This window comes from Trichechus manatus, unplaced genomic scaffold (genome assembly GCF_000243295.1).
Source record: "Trichechus manatus latirostris isolate Lorelei unplaced genomic scaffold, TriManLat1.0 scaffold00039, whole genome shotgun sequence".
NCBI classification, from domain to species: Eukaryota; Metazoa; Chordata; class Mammalia; order Sirenia; family Trichechidae; genus Trichechus; species Trichechus manatus.
The window spans coordinates 15,336,995-15,364,513 of record NW_004443975.1 but is presented as its reverse complement, the minus strand read 5'-3'; the positions used below and the strand labels follow the sequence as shown (position 1 = coordinate 15,364,513).

The window sequence follows — 27,519 nt, the reverse complement described above, 5'->3', positions numbered from 1 at the left end:
TGGCATAGACGAGTGAGCACTTCCAGTGCTGCATCCATTTGTTGAAACATGTCAGCATCCTGGAGCCTTGTTTTTCGCCAGTGCCTTCAGTGCAGCTTGGACTCTTTCCTTCAGTACCATTGGTTCTAGATCATATGCTACCGCCTGTAATGACTGAATGTCAACCAGTTCTTTTTGGTACGGTGACTGTATTCCTTCCATTTTCTTTTGATGCTTTGTGCGTCGTTCAATATTTTCCCTGTAGAATCCCTCAGAATTGCAGCTTGAGGCTTGAATTTTTTCTTCAGTTCTTTCAGCTTCAGAAATGCCTAGAGCATTCTTTCCTTTTGTTTTTCTAACTCCAGGTCTTTGCACATATCATTATAATACTTTATTTCGTCTTCTTGAGCTGCCCTTTGAAATCTTCTGTTCAGCTCTTTTACATCATCATTTCTTCCCTTCGCTTTAGGTACTTGACTTTCAAGAGCAAATTTCAGCATCTCTTTTGACATCCATTTTGGTCTTTGCTTTCTTTCCTGTCTTTTTAATGACCTCCTGCTTTCTTCATGTATGATGTCCTTGATGTCATTCCACAACTCATCTGTTCTTTGGTCATTAATGTTCAGTTCATCAAATCTGTTCTTGAAGTGGTCTTTCAGTTCAGGTGGAATATACTCAGGGTCATACTTTGGCTCGCGTGGACTTGTTCTAATTTTCTTCAGCTTCGGCTTGAACTTGCAAAGGAGCAGTTGATGGCCTTGTTCTGACTCATGATATTGAGCTTTTCCATCGTCTCTTTCCACAGATGTAGTCAATTTGATTCTTGAGTATTACATCTGGCAAGGTCCACTGTTTAGTCCCTGTTTATGTCGTTGAAAAACGTTATTTGCAATGAAGAAGTCATTGGTCTTGAAAAATTCTATCATGCAACCTCCGGCGTCGTTTCTGTCACCAAGGCCATATTTTCCAACTACCGATTCTTCTTTGTTTTCAGCTTTTGCATACCAATCACCAGTAATTATCAATGCATCTTCATTGCATGTTTGATCAGTTTCAGACTGCAGAAGTTGGTAAAATTCTAGGGAAGGATCTTAGCAAATCCAAAAAACTGAGAGAAAAATGCTGGATGACTTGAGTGCAAGTCAGTCTAGGAGAAAGAATGTCGAGATCAGTCTAGAGAAGTAAACAGAACCCTGATTGCCAGGGGCTGGTGGCTCGTTTTAGAGACTATGGATTTTGTTCCAAGAGCGCTGGGAACTCGTCAGTGGTTTTACACAGTGGAATGCTGTGTGGTTAATGGATTGGAAGATGGGACGACAGAGTGGAGAGTGCAGAAAGGATGCACTAAAACAGTGGTAGCAATATGGATGGATAGAAGCTGATAGATTTGAGATATACCTTGGAGGTAGAAGTAACAGATCTTGGTGATGAATCTGATACAGAAATTTAGGAGGAGTGTGATAGTTAATTTGATGTGTCAGCTAAACTAGGCTATGTTTCTCAGTGGTTTGACCAGGTACTGGACTGGTTGTTGTTCAGTAATAAAATATAAGGTAGAAGCAGCAGTCAAGAAATTAAACAATGCATTGCATTGGGCAGATATGCTGCAAGAGACCTCTTTAAAGTGTTAGTAAGCAAAGATGTCACTTTGAGGACTAAGGTGTGCCTGACTCAAGCGTGGCTATTTTCAACTGCCTTACATGTATGCGAAAGTTGGACAATGAGTAAGGAAGACTGAAGAAGAAATGATGCCTTCGAATTATGGTGTTGGCGAAGAATATTGAATATACTGTGGACTGCCGGAAGAATGAATAAATCTGTCTTGGAAGAAGTACAGCCTTAATATTCATTAGAAGCAAGGATGGTGAGACTTCGTCTCACATACTTTGGACGTGTTGTCAGGAGGGATCAGTCGCTGGAGACGGGCATCATGCTTGGTAAAGTAGAGGGTCAGTGAAAAATAGGAAGACCCTCAACGAGATAGATTGACACAGTGGCTGCAGCAGTGGGCTCAAACTTAGCAACGATTGTGAGGATGTTGCAGGACAGGGCAGTGTTTTGTTCTGTTGTATATAGGGTCGCTCTGAGTCAGAACTGATCTGATGGCACCTAACAACAATAATAACATAGAGGGAAAAAATGCCAAGTCATACTTTTGAAAAATTTGCCTTATGTTTGTCAGAAAGTAAAATAAGAGAGAAGGAAAGTATTAACATTCACGTTTCCAGTGACTCATCATTTTGTATTGGTTTTATGTAAAGTGGTAGATACTTTTATCGTTCCTTAATATTGTTGTGTAAGTCTCCCTGAAAATGCTACTGAAAATAGTTTGCTTTCTTTTCAATTTTTATTTAAGTGTAAGTTTGTGTCTTTTAATATTTCATGAAATGCCTGACCAACCAGTAGAGATGACTTAAAGAGTGGGACACCCGAGGAAGGTTGTTTTTGGATAGGTGAAAATTATGTGCATGACCTTTCAGTTTTGCTTCCACATTGTATTTCTTTTATTTCTGGGAGTGACGAGTAGTTGAATAAAGTGTAAGTTTTATTGTGTGTAGCATATTCACTCACACACACACAGAACCGTAGGATTCTAGAACTGTAACGAGAATTTGAGTAGTTGAAATTCTCTTAGAAACCAAGTCTCAGCAGAGTGAGCATTTCAGTGTGGGTTACATAGCTTGCATAGAGTTGGAACTGAGAAACAGAAAGAAATCTCTGGTTTCTCAGTTCATTGCAAGGATCCTGTAGTGTCTCGTAAGCAGATGCATTTCTTCAAATGGATGTTTCGATTGGCTCACTGCTTGAGTGTTCTTTTTTAACAGAAATACGTCTGCCTGTTTTCTTTAACAGTTGTTTCGAGAAGTACGAATCATGAAGATATTGAATCATCCTAATATAGGTATGAAATTTATATATACAATTGATAATGATGTATTTTCTTTCATTTGAGGGTATTTGAAAAAATACGATTTTAAGGATGTTTTACCTAAACAGAAGAAAAGTAATCTGAATGATAAACTGAAAAAGTAATACTTTGGGTAAAAATAAGTAATAAGAAAGCTAACTGAACGTTATAAATTGCTATTTTCTACCGTCTTTCTGTCTAATGCTCTCCACTAAAATTATGCGTATGACTTGGAATTAAAGTTAATACATAAAAATATAGTTTTTTTATCTCCTTACTAAATCTAAGTAGAGAGTGCATGCCATTTAGGTATTTATAAAAAATGAATTTCATATAATTTGATAATATACACTTGGGTTTGATCATAGTTGATAGACAAAAAACTAACTTGCATTTTTAACAAAGTTTAAAGTTGATTTCAATTTTAGTAAATTTATTTCTGTAAGTTCTGAATATTTCCCTATATCTACAAATAAATTTATTGATCAGAGATGTTACTATATGAAATAATTTGACTGTAATAGGTGAAAAACAATTCTTTTAATCTGTTTATTTTTGAACACTTGTTTTTTTGCACATTTAAAAATCTTGTCTTTATCAAAGGTATTAACGTGAGTATTTGTTGGGAATAGTTTCAACTCTATCATTCTGATAATTTGGTAGTTGTTTTTAACCATATACTTTTATAACATCACATAAATATAAAAACATTTTTTAAATTTTTCTTCCTATGCCAAAGACTGTTTAACATTGAATCACATAGTCTCTTGTAAGCTTTAGTTAAACTTTTTAATTATTACTCTGATTTTAAGAGTCTCCTTTTCACTACCTTATTTTAATTAGAAAAAAGCAATTTTTTTTTCAATCCCAGAAATTTAACTCTCTTTTGAATCAGCAGTTGGTTCCAGATCACTTAGTGGTCAGTAGTTTTTTTTCCCATAGGACTAATAACCCTTGGAAAATTTTTTTAATTTAAAATTGTGATTAATAATTTTTTATAAATCCTCTAAAATTTTCTGTTGATTTAGTGTTGCTTTACATTTCTTAAAGCACATTCAGACTATGCTAACAATTATAGAGTTATGTCTCTTAATTTCTTTTTTCAGTAAAATTATTTGAAGTTATCGAAACAGAGAAGACCCTCTATTTAGTCATGGAATACGCCAGTGGGGGTAAGAATGAGGGGGATTGAAAAGTTATCTTTGATGAGCCATAAAGAATTATCAATGCCTAAAGGTTCATTATAACATTGATGTCCTCATTATCGTTAATAGATCTACAGTTTTATTAAAATGCCTTTGAAGCATATCTTAAGGAAAATTCAGTGTTTGCTTTGAAGACTTATTTAGCTTAAATTTAATTATTGAATTTTTTACTTACTTTAAATTACTTAGGGACATCTTCCAAAACTCTAACTTCACCTTGTCATCTATTAATGTTTCGGTTCGCTTGTCTAAGTATTATTATATTATAATAATATATCATAGTATTGTTATGATTAGAAGCTTTTGGTTATAAGCAGGGAGAATCTCCAACACAGAATGTATTCAGTAAAGTTTATAGTAAAAGCATGTCCTAGGTCAGATATTTATTTTACTGGTTGTTCATGTATGACAGATTCTCAATAAACAAATTTTCAAGATAATCCATTAAATGTTTCAATTTAAACAAGTTTTGATCTATGTAATTTTATAAGGTAGAAGACTGAGTTGACAGGACGGTAGCAGGATGCCATTTGTCATAGAATACGATGTGCATTTTGACAACCATAGTGTCAAAAAATAGAATGATTTTGAAACACTGGTATGTAATGGAAAATCACTTTCTTGTCCTGCACTTTCTGTCAGATGAGAGATACCGGCTCAAAATCACTGTTCTCTTAGGCAAAGGGCTTAACTTTCTCAGAAACAGGTTTAAAATTTGTGGAGTTAAACCATTTACTAAGTGAAAAACAATACTTAAAGGAAGGTATTAAGGGTTTGGGGAATTGAAACAATTGATGAAGAGGGAGGAGAACTGAAATTATGTAAACTGCTTTGGCTAATTGACTATTCAGTGATTTGCTGTTCCATAGAAAACCTGAGTGTTGAGCCCTTGTAGCTAATAAAGTTTATAGATTTTCATAGTACTTCAGTTTTTATATAAACTAGAATAAAGAGGATTTATTCTGTTCTAAGCATCTGAACTATGTGTTTTTACATATAGATTTCTAAAAATTTTTTTATTACAAATATTAAATCTATTGTAATTGTTGTCTTAGTTGTCTGTGCAGATTGAATGTTTTAGTAGATTTGTTTTTGGCAAAGCTTTTTCATCTTGAAAATATTTCAGTGTAGGTTTTTTGATGTTGCTTAACCTGACGACCTATGCCAGTGAAGTTTATTATTACAGGATTTTAAAAATATATATTAATACAGCCATGCAAATGTACACAAAATTTAGGTCTATAATAAAACTATAAATCTACAATTACCACATAATGAACTGTTTCTCTTTTTTTCCTATCCTTTGGATTAGATTTCTGGAACAGTCTGCAGCATTGGGAACCCTAGTATTATTTTTTGTCCAGTTCAACTCTTTTTTTCCTTTTCCCATGATCAAAAGTTTAGAGAAAGGGGCTTAGATATGCTTTGATACAAGTGGAGCCCTGGTGGCTCAGTGGTTAAGAACTTGGCTGCTAACCAGAAGGTCGGCAGTTTGAATCCACCAGCCACTCCTCGGACACCCTATGGGGCAGTTCTGCTCTGTCCTGTAGGGTCCCTATGAGTCAGAGTCGACTCCATGGAAATGGGTTTTTTTGATACAAGAAATTATAGACTGCTAAAAATTTGTGGAAGAAGCCTTAATGGCACAAGAGTCATGTGCTTGGCTGCTAACCCAAAAGTTCGGAGGTTTGTACCTACTAGCCACTCTGAGGGAGAAAAGACCTGGTGATCTGCTCCTGTAAATATTTACAAAAAAACAGAAAAATCCATTGCCGTGGAGTCGATGCCGACCCTGTAGGACAGAGTAGAACTGCCCCGTAGGTTTCCAAGGAGCAGCTGTTGGATTCAAACTGCTGACCTTTTGGTTAGCAGCCGAATGCTTAACCACTGCACCACTACGGCTCCCCTGTAAAGATTATAGCCTAGGAAACCCTATGGAACAGTTCTGTTCTACTGCTATGAGTTGGAATCAGCGGCACACAACAACAACAAAAATTCGTGGACTCTTTTCGGTTTTTATAAAGGTCTGCAAGGCTGGGTTAATATTAACATGTATACTGTTTTAAAGGGAAACCCTGGTGGCGTAGTGGTTAAGAGCTACGGCTGCTAACCAGAAGGTCGGCAGTTCGATTCCCCCAGGCGCTCCTTGGAAACGGTATGGGGCAGTTCTGCTCTGTCCTATAGGGTCGTCATGAGTCGGAATTGACTCAGCGGCAATGGGTTTGGTTTGGATTTTTGGTATACTGTTTTGATGGTTAATGGTAAGTACAGTCAACTCTCTATTGGTGCTAATGAAGGGGAACAATGGCTAGAATAATACAGAGCACAGAGGTTATCACCGCTCTCCTTCTTAGCATAGTCGGGAGAGGCAGTGCCGTACAGTGTGGAGAGATGGTACTGGATTCAGCCCAAACCAGCTGGTCCCTCTGTCAATTCTGATTCCTGGTGATAGATTTTCTTTAGCACTGGGGACTTGCCAATCAGTAATCCTGTAAGAAAAGCAGCATGGTTCAGTGGCAATAAATGTAGAAGCATTTTCTTGCCTTTTTAATCTGTAAACAATGGCAGGGTGACTCTGGCAAATAAAACAATAGTTTTCCTCTGAAATTTCTAGACGTTTTAAGATTGAATCTGACATGCACACAGAAGTTGAATCAGACAGACTACCTCTTTGCCAGGAATAGATCAGTTGATTTGGGTTCACTAATGAGGTGGGAGATGCAGTGATTAGGAGAGCAGCAAGCAGCTCCTTTATGACTTTGCACCATCTTTAGTCCAGAGGAGCCTGTTAAAAGCAGATGTCGGACTACTCTGAAATGGTGTGTTTATCCCTTCCTTCGTTCATGCAAACAAGATTTATTAAATGCTTACTCTGTACCAGATAATATTCTGGGTGCTAAGAATACAGTGGTGATCAAAGACAAAGTCCCTGGCCTCAAGAAGCTTACATGCTTGTTGGGGAGGCAAATCATAAAGACATACTATATAATAAGTGAAAGACTGAGTCATTTAAGTATCTGGAGTATGAGCATCCCAGGCAGAACTTAAGAGCAGATCCACATTTTTTAATTCTTGGGTAAGTGTTCCCCAGCCTAACTCACATGTCTAGAAGGATACTAATTAGCTGCTGTGGCGGGTGGACTCGAGCATCCATCCATCTCTCTGTGGTCATCGTCCCATTTCGTCACCTAACTATGCTGGCTATACCTGCTTTCTAACATTGTAAATGTGTTAGTCTCGTCTGGCATACCTCCACTACACATTTGATATGGAATGTTTTACTCATATCCTAGGATTGATACTGCATATATGTATAAGTGACATATCCATATACCAAGGTACAACTGTGTCATTTATTAAGTGCTTACTGTATGCCAGCCACTGTGCCAGCACATGCATTATTTCATTAATCCTCATTAACAGCCATGTGAGGTAGCCGGCAGAAGGTAGAAACTGGGTCTTAATGAAGTTGAGGCATTTTCCTAATGTCACCACCCAGTAGCTGCTTGGTGGCTAACCCAAGTTTCAGACCCCAGATTTTCTGATTCTAAACTCTGAGGTTTTAACCACTGTGCTGTACTTTATAAGAGCTCTTTAAGCCATTTTGTGAGTTTTTAATAATCATGTATTTCCATATATATTGCAAGCTACTATTATAAGGACATAAATTTCTTAACTCTTCTTGCTCTAGAGTTAATATTTTACTTTTAATATTGTATCTAACTGTAATTTGCTTTTTTAATATTATTGACTAGAGAAAATGAAAACTAAAAAAAAAAAAAGCTTACGGGCTTTTGCAGAAAACCATGTAGTGGATCCAGTAGAAAATGCCCACAGTTTCTAGTTCTTTTTAAATTATTTTAACAAATATTTATTGTCTGTCCACTTTGTGTTCTGTCATGGGCATGAGGGTCCAAGTGAAGTATGTTTATCATGATAGTGTTCAAAGAGTATACAGTTCCTTTGGGTAATAGGAGACACACAGGAGTGATTTAATTCTGTATAATTTATAGGTAAGTACCAAAATATGTGAAATGAGTTAGAGTGAGAATAAGCATAATCAGCGTATAGGAAGGAAAAGAAAGAAATCAGTGTGGCTGGAAGTAGTGAGGTAGAATTTGACCAAGACTGTATGACGGTAGAACTCAAAAGAGAGAGCCTACATAATATGACTTCATTACTTTGTTTGAAATGTAGGCTGCAAATTCAAAGCCAAATGTAATGTTTTGATTGCCCATGTTGTCCCTTTATTAGAACGGGCAATAAAGAGTTGACTGTATTTTTATACAATACTTGAAAACAGAAAGGAAATTTTCTTGGTTATGTTTTTATGACTTATTTTTGTAAAGAGTTTTGCTAAGACATAAGCTGCTACAGATACTCAATTCTGTATGTATTTTTTTCCATTTTTCTACTCAGCATATTAATTTGTGACTTACGTAGACCTAGCAGAAAATTGTGGGACAAAAGTTTTTTTTTTTAGAAACAAAGCAAAAACTTGAAATTGCATATATTGTAAATTGAAAATCTATGTATATTTTACTACCTGCTTTACCTTTCTTATTCAGGTGAAGTATTTGATTACTTGGTTGCCCATGGAAGAATGAAAGAAAAAGAGGCCCGTGCAAAATTTAGGCAGGTATGGAAAGTAGTTTTTAACTTTGTTTTTATGGTATTTTTACTGATGAACAGTTGACAGTATCACAAACTGGAATTCAGAGTTTATGGTATTTTAAAAAGAAAAATTCCTGCTTTCTTAAACACTTTTTAAGAATGAAAATCTCCTGAAAAAGAAATCTGTTCGTCTTTAATTTAAATTAAAAATAGTTGCAGATGATTAATTTTAGATAGTCTTAAATAGTGAAATTTTTACAAATGGGACTCTCCTTATCAGCTCGTTGGGTATCTTGGAAATATACGCTAGAATGAGATAAGAACAGAAGGACATTGTTATCAAGTACGCTTAGCTTTATGTATATGGCGTATGTGTGTACTATTCAGAGAAAGTGTATCACTTTCTTTTATAATTTAAGATGTGTTGATATTAGAACTCATATTTTTGTAGATTTAAAGGATGTGATCAATTTTATTTAGCCAAGTAAGCATGGAACCTTGCAAATGTGGCAGACGAATATGGTAAGATATTCACATTTCCAGTTCAACTTGAATAAGACTTGTTAAAACAAATTATAAAAAAAGAAATAGTAAGTAAAAAATAAAATTTTTAGGAATGAAGTGATTAAAATAAGTATATTTTACACATTGCTAAAAAATGACAAATTAGTAAATTGTAAATTGTTCATAAAATTTACTGAAATAAAATTTCAGCACCAAGCTTAACTAAATCCAAAACTTTACCTCAGCGAATTTAAAATCTTGCATTTAAAAGTGGCTCAATACCTCATCTCTAAGTATGAAGTCCACAATTAAAGGCTCCTGTAATCAAACAGTTTGAGAAATAACAAATAATGATATAAGATCTTCCTCTAAGAGATTTACATGTATGTTACCATATTTTAAAAATCTGAGAAGTCCTGAAGGGGAGAGGAGGGAAAAACCTGTTTACCAGTTTTGTTTTGTTTTTTTTTTTGGTGTAGAACCAGACATAACCCGTTGCCGTCGAGTTGATTCCAACTCATAGCAACCCTATAGGACAGCGTAGCACTGCCCTGTAGGGTTTCCAGGGAACAACTGGTGGATTCGAACTGCTGACTTTTTGGTTAACAGCTGTAGCTCTTAACTACTGTGCCACCAGGGCTCCAAAACCAAACATAGCATTCCCAAATTCTTTGACCATAGAGTAAGTTTGTTTGTTTTTAAAACCTGTATTATCAGTATCTCACAGAATTAATTACTTTTAGGAACACAATTTGAGAATTGCTGTATACCAAAGACACACATAGTCCTTCTGTAAAGGATAGATCCCTGGAAGCATTCATCTTAAAACAGAGGAATCTAAAGACAACTGGTGAGGAGGAAGCAACCCTGAAAAACGGAATCGTGTTCAGCTACACACTGCTCAGTTCTTTCCTGTCCTGGATAAGAACCCAGGCTTACCCTTGAGTAAAGTACCACAGCCATCATTTTCAATATTATTGGTCTTTAAATATCAGTCAGTCACAGTAGTTTTACTAGCAGACCAGCAAGAAAATTCCAGATGACATTTTATTTTCCTGTTGGGATAATAATGTATATTAAAGACCTTTGCTACTTACCTTTTTTATTTTTTTTGTTCTTTTTAATTAGCTTGTTTTATTTATTGAAAACATACATGTGTAGAAAAATGTACTGGGCACTATGGAATTAGAGAAGTTGAAAATTCCTGCTATTTCAAAGAACTTGCCATATTTTATAGCTATCTAACTAAAAGTTGTATTTGTTATTAAATTTACTTTCCAGGACCTCTGTTATCCTTTAAGAATGTAGTTAAAAGTCATAAAGAATTAATAAATGCACATTTTCTTTTTTTCTGTACCTTATGAAATTATTTTTTTTTATTTTAATAGTGAAAGAATTTACTGTACACTAGCAAGGATGTACATATATATGTCATTGACCCCCCCATCAGATGTGCCAGAAACACTAGGACAGTTTATGACACTTTAACAGCCTCCGCCTATACACTGTCTCTATATTCCTTATGGTTTGAGGGCCTACAAGGAGATTGTAGTATGGATTCATTCTTCCAGTGTCAGGGCTACTATTTAAAACATGGGGATTTCTAAGGAATTACAAAGCAGCCCCAACAGCTGCACCTCACTGCAAAACACTGACCTTGTGGTCTTTAGTTCCCTATAGGGCAGGTGGTGAATCATATTTTCCAGATCTATAATAAAAGGATTATAGAAACTTCCTAACTCCCATTTATGGAGGTACAGAGTGTTTTGAGATGGGAGCGTCAGACCATAGCATGATGCAGTAAAATTTAGGCTTGTGAATGGGGATTCCTGCGGTGAGTCAGAAGCAAAATATGCCAGAGCTTCTCTTTCATGGCAGAAAATGGTGCACTGCTGGGCAAGTACAGTAGTAGCGTAAACCACCACTTTTGGTTGTTAGCTCAGAGGCCATAGAGTTTGAAGAGAACGCATGCTGAATATAGAGTGTTCTCTTTAACTCTCTTTCCAGTCTTAAAGCTTTGGCTGAGGACGTTTGGGCTTCCAGAAGTGCCTAGAGAACTGCTTTCATAGAGAACATTCTGTCTGATGTGAAATGCATGACCTCTGGTCATGTTAGGTAACTCAATCATTGTCCCTAACATGCCTTCACTGTGTCACTCCAAGCACGTGACTTGTGAAAGGTAATACCATAATCAGCAAATTTCTGTCATCCATGGTACAAAAATACCCTTATAGTGTGAACATACTTAGCCTGTATTGGAGCCCTGGTAGTGCAGTGGTTAAAAGCTTGACTGCTAACCAAAAGGTAAGCAGATTGAATCCACCAGCTGCTCTTTGGAAAACCTGTGGGGCAGTTCTGCTCTGTCCTATAGGGTCACTGTAAGTCAGAATTGACTCAACGGCAACTTTTTTTTTTAATAGCCTGTGTTGTTTGTTCCGTAAAATATATTAATATGTACATAAAAATTTATGTGTCTCTTGGCTAATAAACATTTTAATGTGTTTAACAAAAATTAGATTTTAGAATTTCAGAGCATATAGTTTAAGAAAACCAATACTACGATTATTATTCATTAACTTCAGCTATATGTTGGAGACTCACACTTCAGATTGATCATAATCATTCACAGTCACCTTGCTAAAAATGTTTAGTGGTTCAGCAGTACCTGCACGGTTTGAGTTCAGAGTCTTTTACCAATCTGTCTATTGAGGTTTAACCCCCACTACCACCACTTTCCCACCTACATGTCCACTGTTCCTCAAATATACTGTATTCCATCATCCGTAATGCATTTCACCACCTTACCCTCACCTACAATTTCACATTTCAAAATATTATTATCCCTCAAGGGGAGGAGCCCTGGTGGCACAAGCATGCGACTGCTAACCAAAAGGTCAGCAGTTCAAACCCAGCATTTGCCTGAGGGAGAAAGATACGGCAGTCTGCTCCTGGAATGATTTACAGCCTTGGAAACCCTATGGGCAGTTGTCTTCTGTCCTGTAGCGTCACTATGAGTTGGATTCGACTCAGTGGCAGTGGGTTTGGTTTTTTGGTGTCTTCCAAGGATCGTTTAGTTGAAATAGCTCCTACTCCAGGAAGCATTTCCAAGTGAAATTATTCTTTATTTTTTAGGATTCATTACTGCTATGTACCTCTGCTTCTGTCACTCTGCCTTGTTTTATAGTTAACCACATTCTTGTTTTCTTGTCCTGATTAGATTGTAAGCTCCTTAAGGGCAAGGTCCAGGTAGTGTTTATCTTTATATTCCCCCAGCAACCAGCACATTTTCTTGCACATAGCAGGTACTCAATAAACATATGTTGAATTGAAATGAATATTTAATTGCATTACGTATTACTCATTATGCGTCGATTTTATTTTGCATTCATGTCTCCTGTCTTTGAAGCATTTTTGATACATGTTTGAATAATTTGATAATACTGAAATATCAGTTTTACTTTTACCACTTTGAAATTCTTTTCTTTTTTTAACCCATATTCCTGTTGTCATGGTCATACTTTACATCACCTCTAGACTTAAAATCTCATTTCTGTTTCCATTTGTCACTGCCTTTCCAACATTCAACATTCAAACTGTGTTTAACTGAGTCCACAGAATTGAATGTTCTGTTGTGCATTAAAATGGTTGTCTTCCTGTATATCAGATATTATTATATGCACAAAATAATGCTTAATTGGTTGCTGTCACAATTCAAATGTACCAAATAACTCTGAATTGTTAAGTACATAACTATTATAGAATTGTTTACGTCTGCTTCTCATTTGTATTTTTTGGCCCTTAAATTGCTAAGTTCCTCCCTGTTTGGCCCTTGTCTCCAAAGAGCCCTAGGTAATGGTTAAAAATTATGGCACATAGACAAAATCTACTTAACAGAAATGGAAAACTTTGCCCAAGCAGGTGTCAGATTAAATTTCATTATCCCCTCTTTTCTTTTGATGACCAGGTTCTTTTTAAGTCTCAAAAAATTCCCCTTCTGTTTTGTCTGTTTCATGTGAACAGACAGACACAGGATGGTGATAAGCTCTTTGTAAATTGGCTTCACTAAGGCAACATGCCTTGAACTCATTGGATACAATTCCTAGAATAGAGTTTTAATTTTAGAACTCAAGACAACTTTCTTGAAATATTGATTCATGAGTACCAAATGTCTTTTTCTAACACTGGTATAAATCATTTGACCAAAGCTACAAATTGTACACATTTGATCACGTAAACAGAGAAATACAATCACAGCACATAAAAAATCCTCACAAACTCTGACAAAGACATAGTTTAGTCTCTTTTAGCAAGAGAATATTACTTTTCTATATTTTCAGCATTTAAGAGCACAAGTTTTATCACTTTGACGGTAATAGGTATAGTTTTCTGAATTAAAGGAGTAGTGAAATTGTTACCTTGAAATTTGTTAACTGTTTATCTAAATTGGAGGTCATGTTGGGGAAAAATTGGGATGCTTGTAACATAAAATCAATTTGAATTTTTATCCAAATATTTATTTCAGATTGTATCTGCTGTACAGTATTGTCATCAAAAGTGCATTGTTCACCGGGATCTTAAGGTAAGTAGCTGATTTTGTACCAAAAACATTCTTATTAACAGATATTTAATAATGTTAGAGCTATCCCTTTTGGTTGCTTAATCGTGCCAGGTATAATACAAGGTAATTATGTATTGTTGTTAATAATTTTATTTTGGTAAAATATATATAAAAGGTCATCTTAATCATTTTTAAGTGTACACTTTAGTGACACTAATTATATTCCCCATGTTGTATGCTAAAACCCCATTGCCATCGAGTCAATTCCGAATCATAGTGACCCTATAGGGCAGAGTAGAACTGCACCATAGGGTTTTCAAGGAGTGACTGGTGGATTTGACCTGCTGACCTTTTGGTCAGCAGCCAAGGTCTTAACCACTGTGCCACCAGGGCCCCTGTATAACCATCATCACTATCTGTTTCCAAAACTTTTTCAATACAGAACTTTTTCATCACCCCAATCAGAAACTCAATACCCCTTAACCAGTAGCTTCCCTTTCTCCCTGTCTTAGTTTCCTAGGGCTGCCACAGGTGAGTGGCTTTAAGAACAGGAATTTTTTGTCTCACAGTTCTAGGGGCTAGAAATCTGAATTTGGGGCATCATACTCTCTCTCTGTCGACTCAAGAGGAAGATCCTTTCTTGTCTCTTCCAGCATCTAGTAATCTGAGTGTTTCTTGGCATCCTTGGCTTGTAGATGTATCTTTACATGGTGTCTTCTCCCAGTATGTGACTCTTGTCTTACTGTTTCTTCTCCCCTTTTATAACACACCACTCACAAGGGATTAGGACATGCCCTACTCCAGTAGGAGCGCTGATGGTGCGGTGGTTAAGAGCTCTGCTGCTAACCAAAAAGTCAGCAGCTCGAAGCTACCAGCTGCTCCTTGGAAACCCTGTGGGGCAGTTGTACTCTCTCCTATAGGGTCACTATGAGTTGGAATCAACTCGATGGCAACGAGTTTGGGTTTTATGGGTACTCCAGTATGATGACCTTGTTTAGTTAACTGATGACATCTGCAAAGAAAAGCTGTATCTCCCTAAACAGGTTCACATTCAATAGTACAAGGGTTAGAACTTCAGCATGTCTTTTTGGGGGACACAATTCAATCAATAACACCACCCTCCCACAAAACCCTGATACCTACTAATACTTTTGTCTGTATAAATTTGCCTATTCTAGATATTTTATGTAAGTAGGATCATACAATATTTATTCTTTTGTGTCTGACTCATTTTGCTTAGCATAATGTTTTCAAGAGTTCATCCATCAGGACTTCGTTTGTCTTTATGGCTGGATATCCCATTGCGTGTATATACACATTTTGTTTATCCATTCAGCTGTTACTAGACCCATGAGTTGTTTCTGTCTTTTAGCTATTGTGAATAATGCTGCCATGACCATTGTTGTACAAGTCTCTGTTTGAATCCTTGAGTTCAGTTCTTTGGGGTGTATATATTCCTATGAGTGGAATTGTTGGGTCGTATGGTAAATTTATATTTAACTTTTTGAGAAACTACCAAACCGTTTTCCATGGTGGCTGCAGTATTTTACATTTATACCAGTAATGCACGAGAGTTCCAATTTCTCCGCATCCTTGTCAATACTTGTTTTTTGTTTTTCTAATAATATCCATCTTAGCGAGTGTGAAGTGGTGATTCATTGTAGTTTTGATTTGCATTTCCCCAATTGCTAATGACGTTGAGTATCTTTTCATGTGCTTATTGACCATTTGTATATCTTCTTTGGGAAAATGTCTATTCAAGTCCTTTGCCCATTTTTTAGTTGTATCATTCGTCTTTTTCTTGTTAATTTGTAGGAATTCATTCTATCTTCTGGATATTAAACTCCTGTTAGATTTAGGGATACCAAAATATTTTTCTCCCATTCTGTAGGCTGAATTTCTTCACTTTGTTGATAATGCCCTTTGATGTACAAAAATTATTAATTTTTATCAAGTTCAATTTATCTATTTTTTCTTGTGTTATTTGTACTTTTGCTGTCAAGTCTAAGAAACCATTGTCAAAAGCAAGGTCCTGAGGCATTACACCTGTGTTTTATTCTAAGAGTTTAATGGTTTTACTTTTTCTATTTAGGTCATTGGTCTACTTTGAGTTAATTTTCATATATGATGTGAGGTATGGGTCCAACTTCATTGTTTTGCATGTGGAGATCACTTGTTGAAGAGACTCTTCTTTCCCCATTGAATGGACTTGGCACCTGTATCAAAAATCAATTGACAATTGATGTATGCATTTCTGGACTCTCAGTTCTATTCTTTTGGTCCGTATGTCTATTCTTATACCAGTACCACACTGTTTTGATTACTGTAGCTTTGTAGTAAGTTTTGAAATTGAGAAGTGTGAGTCCTCCAACTTTGTTCTTTTCCAAGATTGTTTTTGCTGTTTGGGGCCCTTTGCATTTCCTATGAATTTGAGGATTGGCTTCTCCCTTTCTGAAGAAAAAAAACAAAAAAGGCTGTTGGTATTTTGATAGGGTTTGTGTTGAAACTATACATTGCTTTGGGTAGTGTTGACATCTTAATACTGTCTTCTAATCCCTGAATACAGAATGTCTTTCCTTTATTTAAAACCAAACCAAACCCATTGCCTTCAAGTTGATTCCGACTCATAGCGACTGTATGTATACAACAGAATAGGAGTGGCTGGTGGATTCGAACTGCTGACTTTTTGGTTAGCAGCTGTAGCTCTTAACCACTCTGCCACGAGGGCTCCTTCATTTATTTAGGTCTTCTTTAATTTCTTTCTGCAATGTTTTATGGTTTTCAGTTTACAAGTCTTTTCATCTCTCTGGTTTAATTTATTTCTAAGTGTTTTATTCCTTTAGATGCTACTGTAAATGGGATTCTTTTCTTAATTTCCTTTTCAGATTGCTCAGTGCTGGTGTATAAAAGCACAAGTGATTTTTGGGTGTTCATCGTGTATCCTGCAATTTTACAAAGTTCATTTATTAGCTCTTGTAACTTTCTTACAGAGTCCTTGGGATTTTCTGTGTGTAGGATTATATCATCTGGGAATAGAAATAGTTGTACTTCTTCCTTTCCCATTTGGATGCCTTTTATTTCTTTTTCTTGCCTCATTGCTCTGGCTGGAACATCCAGCACAGTGTTGAATATTAGTGGTGAATGCGGACGTCTTTGTCTTGTTCCTGATCTTAGAGGGAAGGCTTTCAGTTTTTCACCATTGCGTATGTCATCGGTGTGGGTTTTTCATAAAGGCCCTTTATCATATTGAGAAATTTCCCTTCTATTCCTAGTTTGCTAAGCATTTTTATCATGAAAGGGTGCTGGATTTTGTCAAATGTCTCTTCTGTGCCAATTGAGATGATCATGTGGTTCTTTTCCTTTGTTCTGTTAATGTGGTGTATTACGTTGATTGATTTTCTTAGGTTAAGCCACCCTTGTATTCCAGGGATAAATTCCACTTTGTCGTGGTGTATAATCTATGTGCTGCTGGATTTGGTTTGCTATTATTTGTTGAGGATTTTTACATCTAGATTCATAAAAGACTATTGGTTTACAGTTTTGTTACCTTGTGGTATCTTTATCTGGCTTTGATACCAGGGTAATGTTGGCCTCATAGAATGAGTTAGGAAGTGTTCCTTCCTCTTCTTTTTTTGGAAGACTTTGAGAAGGATTGGTGTTAATTCTTCTTTAAATGTTTGGTAGAATGCACCAGTGAAGTCATCTGGTTCTGGACTTTTCTTTGTTGGAGGGGTTTTGATTCAATCTTTTCACTTTTTCTACATCTGTTGGCATTTTCTGTTACTCTTTTGAGTCAATTTGGGTAGTTTGTGTGTTTCTATAAATTCTCCCGTTTCATCTAGGTTATCTAATTTGTTTGTGTATAGTTGTTCATAGTATTTATTAGGGATTGAATTGTGTCCCCAAAGATACGTGTTGTAAATCCTAACCCCTATACCTGTGGTTATATTCCCATTTAGGATTGGGTTGTCTTTGTTATGTTAATGAGTACATACCAGTATAGGGTGGGTCTTAAGCCAATCACCTTTGAGATATAAAAGGAGCAGAGAGGCACAGAGAAAGATGGAGGGAGATAGATGCCAAGTCACCCGAAGATCTCCAAGGAACAGAAGCTGAAAAGAGATAAGGACCTTCCTCCAGAGCTAACGGAGAGAGAAAGCCCTCCTGTAGAGCTGGAACCCTGAATTCCCACTTCTAGCCTCCTAACTGTGAGAAAATAAATTTCTGTTTGTTAAAACCACCCACTTGTGGTATTTCTGTTATAACAGCACTAGATAACTAAGACAGTCTAGCTAAAGATTTGATTTCAATCCTTCAAAGAACCAACTTTTGATTTTGTTGATTCTATTGTTTTTCTGTTCTCTATTTCATTTATCTCCACTCTAATCTTTATTTTCTTCCTTCCTTTTAGCTTTGAGCCTAGTTTGTTCTTCTTTTTCCAGTTCCTCAAGGTTATTGATTTGAAATATTTCTTCATTTTTAAAGTAGTGATTACAGCTAAAACATTCCCGCTGAGCATTTCCTTCGCTGCATTCCATAGGTTTTGGTATGTTGTGCTTTCATTTTCATTCATGTCAAAGTATTTTCTAATTTCCTTTGGGATCTCTCTTTGACCCATTGGTTGTTCGGTAGTGTGTTGTTTCATTTTCACATATTTATGAAATTTCCAGTTTTCCTTCTATTGCTGGTTTCTACTTTCATTCCATGTTGGTTAGAGAATATAGTTTGTATGATTTCAGTCTTTTAAAACTTATTGAGACTTGTTTTGTGACCTGGAATATGATCTGTCCTAGAGCGTGATCTGTGTGCGCTTGAGAAGACTGTGCCTTCTGCTGTTGTAGGCTGGAAGGTTCTTAGATTTCTCTTAGGTCCAGCTGGTTTACGTTGTTGTTCTTGTTAGGTGCCATCAAGTAGATGCCAACTCGTAGCGATCCTGTGAACAGCAGAACAAAACACTGCCCAGTCCTGCTCCATCCTCGTGATCATTGCTATGTTTGAGACCATCCTTGCAGCCACTGTGTCAGTCCATCTCATTGAGGTGTTCCTCTTTTTTGCTGACCGTCTACTTTACCAAACATGATATCCTTCTCCAGGGGCTGGTCCTTCCTGATAGCATGTCCTAAGTACGTGAGACAAAGTCTCTCCATCCTCACTTCTAAGGACCATTCTGGTCGTACTTCTTCCAGGATAGATTTATTCATTCTTCTAGCAGTCCATGGTAGATGCAGTATTCTTCGCTAGCACCAAAACTCAAAGGCATCAGTTCTTCTTCGGTCTTCCTTATTCATTGTCCAGCTTTTGCACGCCTGTAAGGAGATTGAAAGTACCATGGCTTGGGTCAGATGCATCTTAGTCTTCAAAGTGACATCTTTATTTTTTAACACTTGAAAGAGGTCTTTTGCAGCAGATTTGCCCATTGCAACATGTTGTTTGATTTCTTGACTGCTGCTTCTATGGGCATTGGTTGTGGATCCAAGTAAAATGAGACCCTTGACAACTTCATTCTTTTCTCCGTTTATCATGATGTTGCTTATTGGTCTTCTTTTGAGAATTTTTATTTTCTTTATGTCGAGGAGTAATCCATACTGAAGGCTATAGTCTTTGATCTTCACCAGTAAGTGCCTCAAGTCCTCTTCACTTTCAGCAAGCAGGGTTGTGTCATCTGCATAACGAGGGTTGTTAATGAGTCTTCCTCCAATCCTGATGCCCTGTTCTTCTTCATGTAGTCCATCTTTTTGGATTATTTGCTCAGCACACAGATTGAATAAGTATTGTGAAAAGACACAACCCTGAAGCATACCTTTTCTGATTTTAAACCACTCAGTATTCCCTTGTTCTGTTCTAATGACACTGCTTCGTCTGTGCACAGGTTCCACACGAGCACAAGTAAGTGTTCTGGAATCCGCACTTTTCACAATGTTATTCATAATTTGTTATGATCCACATAATTGAGTGCCTTTGCATAGTCAGGTGAACATCTTTCTCAGAATCCTGGTGATGCAATGGTTAAAATGATCAACTCCTAACTGAAAGGTTGGAGGTTTGAAACCTCTAGTGGCTCCACAGGAGAAAGATGTGGCAGTCTACTTCTGTAGATATTTACAGCCTTGGAAACTATATGGGGTTGACCATATGGGGAAACCATATGGAATTGACTGGATGGCAGTGGTTTAAACATCTTTTTGGTATTCTTTGCTTTCAGCCAAGATCCATCAGACATAAGCAGTGTTATCCCTCATACCACATCCTCTTCTGAATCCAACTTGAATTTCTGGCAGTTGCCTGTCGATGTACTGCTGCAACCATTTTTGAATTATCTTCAGCAAAATTTCATTTGCATGTGATATTAATGATATTGTTGGTTTATAATGTTATTCAAGTCATTTGATTCTGTCAGTGTTTGCATTCATATACTTTGTGCTCTGTTAATAGGTACGCATATATATTTATAATTGTTGTATCTTTGTTTAATTGACTTTTCTGATTATCGTATAATGTCCTTCTTAGTCTTTTGTCGTGGATTTTGACTTAACATCTATTTCTTTTTATGCTAGACTAGCCGATCTCGCTCACTTGGGTTACTATTTGCATGGAATATTTTTCTCCATTGTTCCACTGTCAAACTGTTTGCGTCTTTGGATCTGAAGTCGGTCTCAAACGTACAGTGTATAGCTGGATCATGTTTCCTTTTCATTCTGCCAGTCTCTGGTTTTTGATAGCAAAGTTTAATACATTTAAAGTAATTATCACTAAGGAAGGACTTCTGCCCTTTTGCTGTCTGTTTTCTGTGTCTTATAACTTTTTTGGTTCCTCATTTCCTCCAGTACTGCCTACTTTTGTGTTTAGTTGATTTTTTTCCTAGTGAACCATTTTGATTCCTTTCGTTTATACTTTTTGATACTTTCTTTGTTGTCCTCGTGGAGGTTACGTTTAACATCTTATATTTATGACAACCTGGTTTAAATTGATAGCAGCTTATCTTCAGCAGGATGCAGAAACTTTGTTCCTATACCACTTTTCCCCTTTATGTTGTTGTCACCGATTACATCTTTATGCGTTGTGTGCCCAATAACCAGATTTATGGTTTCTGAGGAGAAATTAATGCTTTATCTTAGTGAGGCTCTCTTGTATGTGATGGTTGGTTTCTCTCTTGCTGCTTTCAAAATTTTCTTTCTATGTTTAGTTCTTGAGAGTTTGTTTATAATGTGTCTTGGCATGTATCTCTTTCAGTTTATCCTACTTTGAGTTCAGTTAGCTTCTTGGGTGTATAGATTCATGTCTTTCATAAAATTTGGAAAGTTTTTGGCCATTATATCTTCAAATATTCTTTCTGCTCCTTTCTATCTCTACTTCTGGGACTCCAGTGATGAGTATGTTGGAACAGGTATGTATGGTTCTTATTTAGTGTCAGTTAGGCAAATGTTTGGAACCCTGGTGGCGCAGTGGTTAAGACCTCAGCTGCTAACCAAAAGGTTGGCGGTTCTAATCCACCAGCTACTCCTCGGAAACCCTATGAGGCAGTTCTACTCTGTCCTGTACGGTCGCTGTGATTCAGAATCGCCTCAATGGCAACAGGTTTGGTTTTTGGTTTAATGGGATTTAAGAGCTCGGCTGCTAACCAAAAGGTTATCAGTTTGACTCCGTGAGCCACTCCTTGGAAACCCTATGGGACAGTTATACTCTGTCCTATAGGGTCACTGTGAGTTGGAATTGACGGCAACACAGCTTTCCTGGATGTGTGTGGACACTGGAGTCTCTGTTCCTTAGCTTGTGTTCACCTAGTGTTTTGACGGAGATTTCTTTCAATGTTGAGATGAGGGGAACCTCTCCTAATCTTTTCAAATTGGTTTTGTATCAGGGCCCTCCTTCAGCAGTTAGCCAGGCTTGCAATGAGCCTAGGTGTCAGCCTAAGAAAAAATGTGAAAAAACTTAAAGGTCCATCAATAGAAGTTTAGGTAAATTATTGAATAGTTATACTGTGTGATACTAGAGCGTCCCTCAAAATGTATCTACCTGTTGTGATCTGGAAGAACGTCTATGATACTTTATTGTTAAAAAAAAAAACAAGTTACAGAATAGATATGTTATATAATACCATTTTAAGTGAGTTTATATGTATGCAAGAGTGCGTGTGTGTGTGTTTTATATCCATAGAAAAAAGTGATTCCCTCTGGGACATCTGATGATAGAGTGGGGAAAACTTTCACATCTTAATTTACATGCTTCTGTGATATTTGATTTTGTTTTGTTTTGCAAATAGCGCATATCATTTTTGCATTTATAATAATACTAATGTATTTTTGTATGAAGTTAATCCTTTTGCATACAGGCAGCTAATTGTCCCAGCAGCATTTATTGAACCATCCTTTACTTGATGCTCCAGCTGCCATTTCTTTCACGTACAAAGCTCCCATGAATATCTGGGTCTCTTCCCAAACTTCCTTTTTTTCCATTGATCTTTTCGTCCTTCCAACAGTAGCTGTCCATTAAGTTTTTATATCTCATATGATGATTCTTCCCTCATTATTATTATTGTTCAGATATATTTTGACTGTTCTTGACTCTTTTTGCTTCAATGTGGATTTTATTATTAGATGGTTGATTTCTATAAAAATGCCCTTTTGGAATTTCATTTGGAAATACATTGAATTGTAATTTAATTAGAGGAAATTACCTTCTTTGTGATACTGAATCATACCATCCGTAAAGATGGTGTATCTTTCTATTGGTTTAGGCCTTTTATTTCTTTCAGTGATGTTTTGTATTATTCTGTCAAGCTCTTATATACATTGGTAGTTAGATTTGTTCTTTGATACCTTTAGATTTCTGTTGTGATTGAAAAGAGTATTGTTTTAAATGTATTCTTTATTGGTTGTGTTGTCTAGTAACATAATTGTTTTGTATAATTATTTTATATCTAGAAAACTTGTTGAGCTCTTTTTAGTTCTAATAGTATTTTTTCAGTGTAGATAGTTTTGTTTCTTCATTTCTGTTCCTTACACTTCCGTCTTTTCTATCCTCATGCGCTTTTTAGGTCCTCCAGGTTAATGTTGAAAAGAATTAGTGGTAGCGAGTATCCTTGCTGTATTCCAGGTTTAAAGAGAGTTTTCTGTTGAGTGTAATGTTTAGTGTAAGATTTGGCAGTCACTCTTTATCAGACTGAAGAATTATACTTCTGTTTCTGGGTTGCTAAGACTTTTTCTATTTTTCTTTTTTTGCAATCTTGAACGAGTACTGAAACTTCATCAGATTCTTTTCTGCATTTATTGAAATCATCATAATGGTTTTTCTCTTTTAATTTGTTGACATGGTGCATTTCAGCAATAGGTTTTATGATGTTAAACCATCCTTGCTTTCCTGGGATAAACCCTGCTAGTTGTGTTGTCAGAAGTCTAATCTTGTATTTTGGCTCTTTCTGAGTTTACAGATTTTCTGCTGCTCCAAATTTTTTGTTTCTCAAGTTTTTCCCTCAGCTGTTATAAGGGGAAATCACTTAGCCAAAGGAAGAGAGAGAAGAGGGCTGTTCCCTTGCCTGTATGTTTGACTCCCAGTTTATCATCTCATTTCTTACATGGAAAAATATCATGGTAATGGCGTGGAAATGAACATGGCAAAAGATCGTGTTCAGCACCCTGTGTTTTTCCTACAGTCCAGAGGAGGGAGTTGTTTCATATACTTCTGAAAGGAGACCTCGGAACTCCTCTATCTCTCCTCTTCTGAAGCAGCTGGATATTACAATAACCAGCCAGACTTCTTTAGATAGAATGAGAAAAGTCCAGCTTGCTCACAGATGGCCTCGGAAATTTACAATGACCGGCCCTTTAAATCAGAACATCAGAATAAACTGATTTTGTCAGACAGTCCATAAATGTTACGATCTCTGAAATTTATTTACTTTTATAGTATGTCATAAATGATAACACATTCTTCATTGCATGTTCTTGGGTGCTAGGTGTATCTCCATTTTCCAAACAAAACAAAAACAAATATTCCAAACTTGTTGTTAGCTGCCATCCTCACAGAGACCCTGTATACAACAGAGCGAAACACAGCCCGGTTCTGTGCCATCCTCAGGATCGTTGTTATGCTTGAGCTCATTGTTACAGCCACTGTGTCAGTCCTTCTCGTTGAGGGTCTTCCTCTTTTTCCCTGACCCTCTACTTTACCAAGCATGATGTCCTTCTCCAGGGACTGATCCCTCCTGATGACATATCCAATGTATGTGAGATGTAGTCTTGCCGTCCTTCCTTCTAAGGAGCATTCTGGGTGTACTTCTTCCAAGGCTGATTTGTTCGTTTTTCTGGCATTCCATGGTATATGCAATATTCAATTCAAAGGTGTCAATTCTTCTTCCGTCTTCCTTATTCATTGTGCAGTTTCTGCATGCATATAAGGCGATTTGAAGCTAGTATACCTTTGAAAAGAAAAGGAAGGGGAGGAGGAGGAGATGTATGTGGGCAGAATGCGTGGCTCTGATAACTGCTGGGCCCACCAAGGATACAGAGCTCTGACTTTGATTTCAGGCAACTTTTGTTATTTTTGGGAGGATCTGATGAAACATCTACAAAGTAACTTGTAACTTTTATCTATCAGTTATAAAGAAGAGTTCGAAGTAAAACATGCAAAAACAAAATCCTTTAGTGAATTTCTTGCATTTTCAAAAGGCACATTTAAATATTTTTCTTTGAGTGAGTCTTCTGTTAGGATTTAGGAAAACCAGCATCTCAAAACATGGTGGAAAAAAAATCACTGTTTTATTCTAGTTTTAAAATAACAGAAGGAAATTTAAAACAGACAACAGATCAAATGGAACCTGTATTGTTTTACTGAGCAGACAGTCCTCTGTTGAGGTAGCATTCGACAAGGGAGGACAAAGGAATGAATTCAGTAGTCATAGACCACCCAAATGGCAGAGCCTTGTATTAACCGATGATACCGTATTAAAATAGAACTCTTTTTGGTAAACTTCTTGTTTTAAGTCCAAGATGGATCAGTATTGTGGCAACTTAGAGCCTTCAGAATAGGTCCTATTAAAGTACAGTTCCAGGATGTTTCTTACTATGGGGGAAAAATAGGTTTTAAATAATCTGTGGGGTGGGGGGAAGAATTTTAAATAACCTGTCTTAAACAGATGCATTTGTTTATATAAATGAGAGTCTTCCCTTTTTAGCTTTAAAACTCAATCTTATGTGGATATAATTCTAAGTGGTTATACCATGCAGTACCATGCTGGGCTTCTGAAATTTGATACTGTGTTTTTAAATGAGAAGCAAGAAACATATGTTTGTGATCTGAAATAATTATGATGAGTATTTTTATTGTATGTAGGCTTTTTACATTGTCCTTTTTGTGATTTTCCTCTTAGGCCGAAAACCTTCTCCTTGATGCCGATATGAATATTAAAATTGCTGACTTTGGTTTTAGTAATGAATTTACAGTTGGGAACAAATTGGACACCTTTTGTGGAAGCCCGCCCTATGCTGCTCCCGAGCTTTTCCAAGGGAAGAAGTATGACGGGCCTGAAGTGGATGTGTGGAGTCTTGGGGTCATTCTCTATACACTTGTCAGTGGCTCCTTGCCATTTGATGGCCAAAATTTAAAGGTATCAGCTAAATTCTGTATTATTTTGTTTTTATTCTCGAATGTGATAATGTGAAAAGCCAGTTGTAAGTGCTTTGTTTTGCTTTTGTAAGGAACTGCGGGAGCGAGTCTTACGAGGGAAATACCGTATTCCCTTCTATATGTCCACAGACTGTGAAAATCTTCTGAAGAAATTATTAGTGTTGAATCCAATAAAGAGAGGCAACTTGGAAGTAAGTAATTTTTTTTTTTAATTTTATTGTGCTTTAGGTGAAAGTTTATTTAAAAATTTATATACAAACTGTTTTGTGACATTGGTTGCAATCCCCGGCAATATGTCAGCAATCTCCCCCTTTCCCTTTCCACCCTGCGTTCCCTGTGTCCATTCATCCAGTTTTCCTGTCCCTTCTTGCCTTCTCGTCTTTGCTTTTGGGCAGGTGTTGCCCATATGGTCTCGTAGACTTGATTGAACTCAGAAGCACGTTCCTCTTGTGTGTTACATTTGTTTTATAGGCCTGTCTAATCTTTGGCTGAAAGATGGGCTTCGGAAGGGACTTCAGTTCTGAGTTTAGCGAGGTGTCTGGGGGCAGTGGTGTTGGGGGTTCCTCCAGTCTCTGTCAGACCAGTAAGTCTGGTCTTTGTGAATTTGAATTTTGTTCTACATTTTTCTCCCACTCTGTCCGGGACCCTCGATTGTGAACCCTGTCGGAGCAGTTGGTGGTGGTAGGGAAATAAATAATTTTTTGTACTCCAACTTATTTAACAAAACATTCCAAGAACTAAAGATCATTTCTAATAATTTTTTCCCCAGTGATATTTATGAAAATTGTTAATTCATCTTTTGCTTAGAGGTAGGGAAAATGACTTGAGTCATTACTCAAAAATTGCCACAGGTTTCTCTGAAAAGTGTTGTTTCTTCTTGGTCCTGCAGTGTAGGATTGACCATAAAACAACAACATAAAAATAGAGATAAAATTGATTTTTAGTTGGAAAAGGAGGAACACTTAATGTCTCTCAGAAATCCTTTGGCCCAAAATGGAAACTTTGTGCTTAGTAGGTACTCAATAAATATTTCAAGGATAAAGGAAGAGAGTGAAAATTCTAATCCAGTGAATACTTAATGTCTGTGTCTGAAATTAGTAACTGATATTTAAAAAACTAATAGAAATCTCTTAACATTGTATAAAATATTTACAGATATTTAGGCAGAAAATATTGGAAACAGACATTTCACTTTTTAACACACTGTTGTGTTGCCTTCATTCATTCCGTGTATCTGGTTATTTTTAATAATAGATGGCATTATAAACATGCCAGGTAGGTTACTGCCACATTTTATTAGAAGGTCACATAGCCAAAATGTTTAGTCATTTTTCTTTCTGACACTAAAGTTCGAACAACTTACTCCTTAATATGTGGCTCATCTGTCTTTATGAATGGTATCTTAGTATGTAGTAAAATAATTTCAGAAATTCAGTGTGTATTGTTCAGTAGTGCTTGCTTGTCTTCATTTATTTGCCTTAGTAGAAGGGTAGAAAATTCAGAGAATGAACCTCATTGAAACTGTACTTTTGTAGTGTAGCAATGGAGCTTTCTGGCACGGACTCCACGCTGGCGAGGAGAAGCCTCACCGTGAGCCATCCCCATGTGCTGGGCTCTCAGGTTAGGTGGGGCTTTGGAATTCTGTGTCCACAAATATTTCTCACTAAAAGAGAATAATTTTTGATGGAAGTTAAGGGATGGTGACTTCCACTGGGAAATTATTTTATGTGCTTTATGTTAGTGGCTCAGTTACTCAGTATTTTTTTGTTACGGAGATACTAATTTAAGTGTGATTAGTTCCTTTCTATGACCTTTGTGTTTTTTCTTTGTTGGGGGAAGGATATGTTCATAATGTTTTAATAGAGAACTTATGCAATAGAAGAGCCCACTTTCATATCACAGCTTTTCTAAACTTCCTTTCAACCATTATTCATGGAAAATTATGTGAAATAGTTAAGAAGTTAAAACTGTTGACTCTCCTATCGCTTCTAAAATTTTATGGGGACATAAGAAGTCTCTTAATTCTGCGTCATGACCCACTTGTATTCTAGGAACCCACCTTACGTGGCATCACTTGATAAAATGCCAAGAGTTGAAGCATCAGCTCAGCAAATGAGCAGAATAAAAAG

The 27,519-nt window shown here is 36.6% G+C and overlaps 1 protein-coding gene across 6 annotated transcripts in view; it reads left to right on the top strand.

The window, feature by feature from the left end:
* MARK1 (microtubule affinity regulating kinase 1) overlaps positions 1–27,519 on the top strand; it is a 141,162-nt gene that overhangs the window by 73,297 nt on the left and 40,346 nt on the right. For 4 of the 6 annotated variants that reach the window (XM_004375922.1, XM_004375921.2, XM_012555419.1 and 1 more), the window contains 6 exons: positions 2,833–2,881; positions 3,994–4,059; positions 8,661–8,731; positions 13,733–13,789; positions 25,134–25,370; positions 25,462–25,581. In XM_004375922.1, coding sequence (XP_004375979.1) covers positions 2,833–2,881; positions 3,994–4,059; positions 8,661–8,731; positions 13,733–13,789; positions 25,134–25,370; positions 25,462–25,581 — 600 coding nt within the window. Of the gene's footprint in view, positions 1–2,832; positions 2,882–3,993; positions 4,060–8,660; positions 8,732–13,732; positions 13,790–25,133; positions 25,371–25,461; positions 25,582–27,519 lie in introns of those variants that run through there. The other 2 variants (XM_023730967.1, XM_012555420.1) reach the window with 2 other exon arrangements.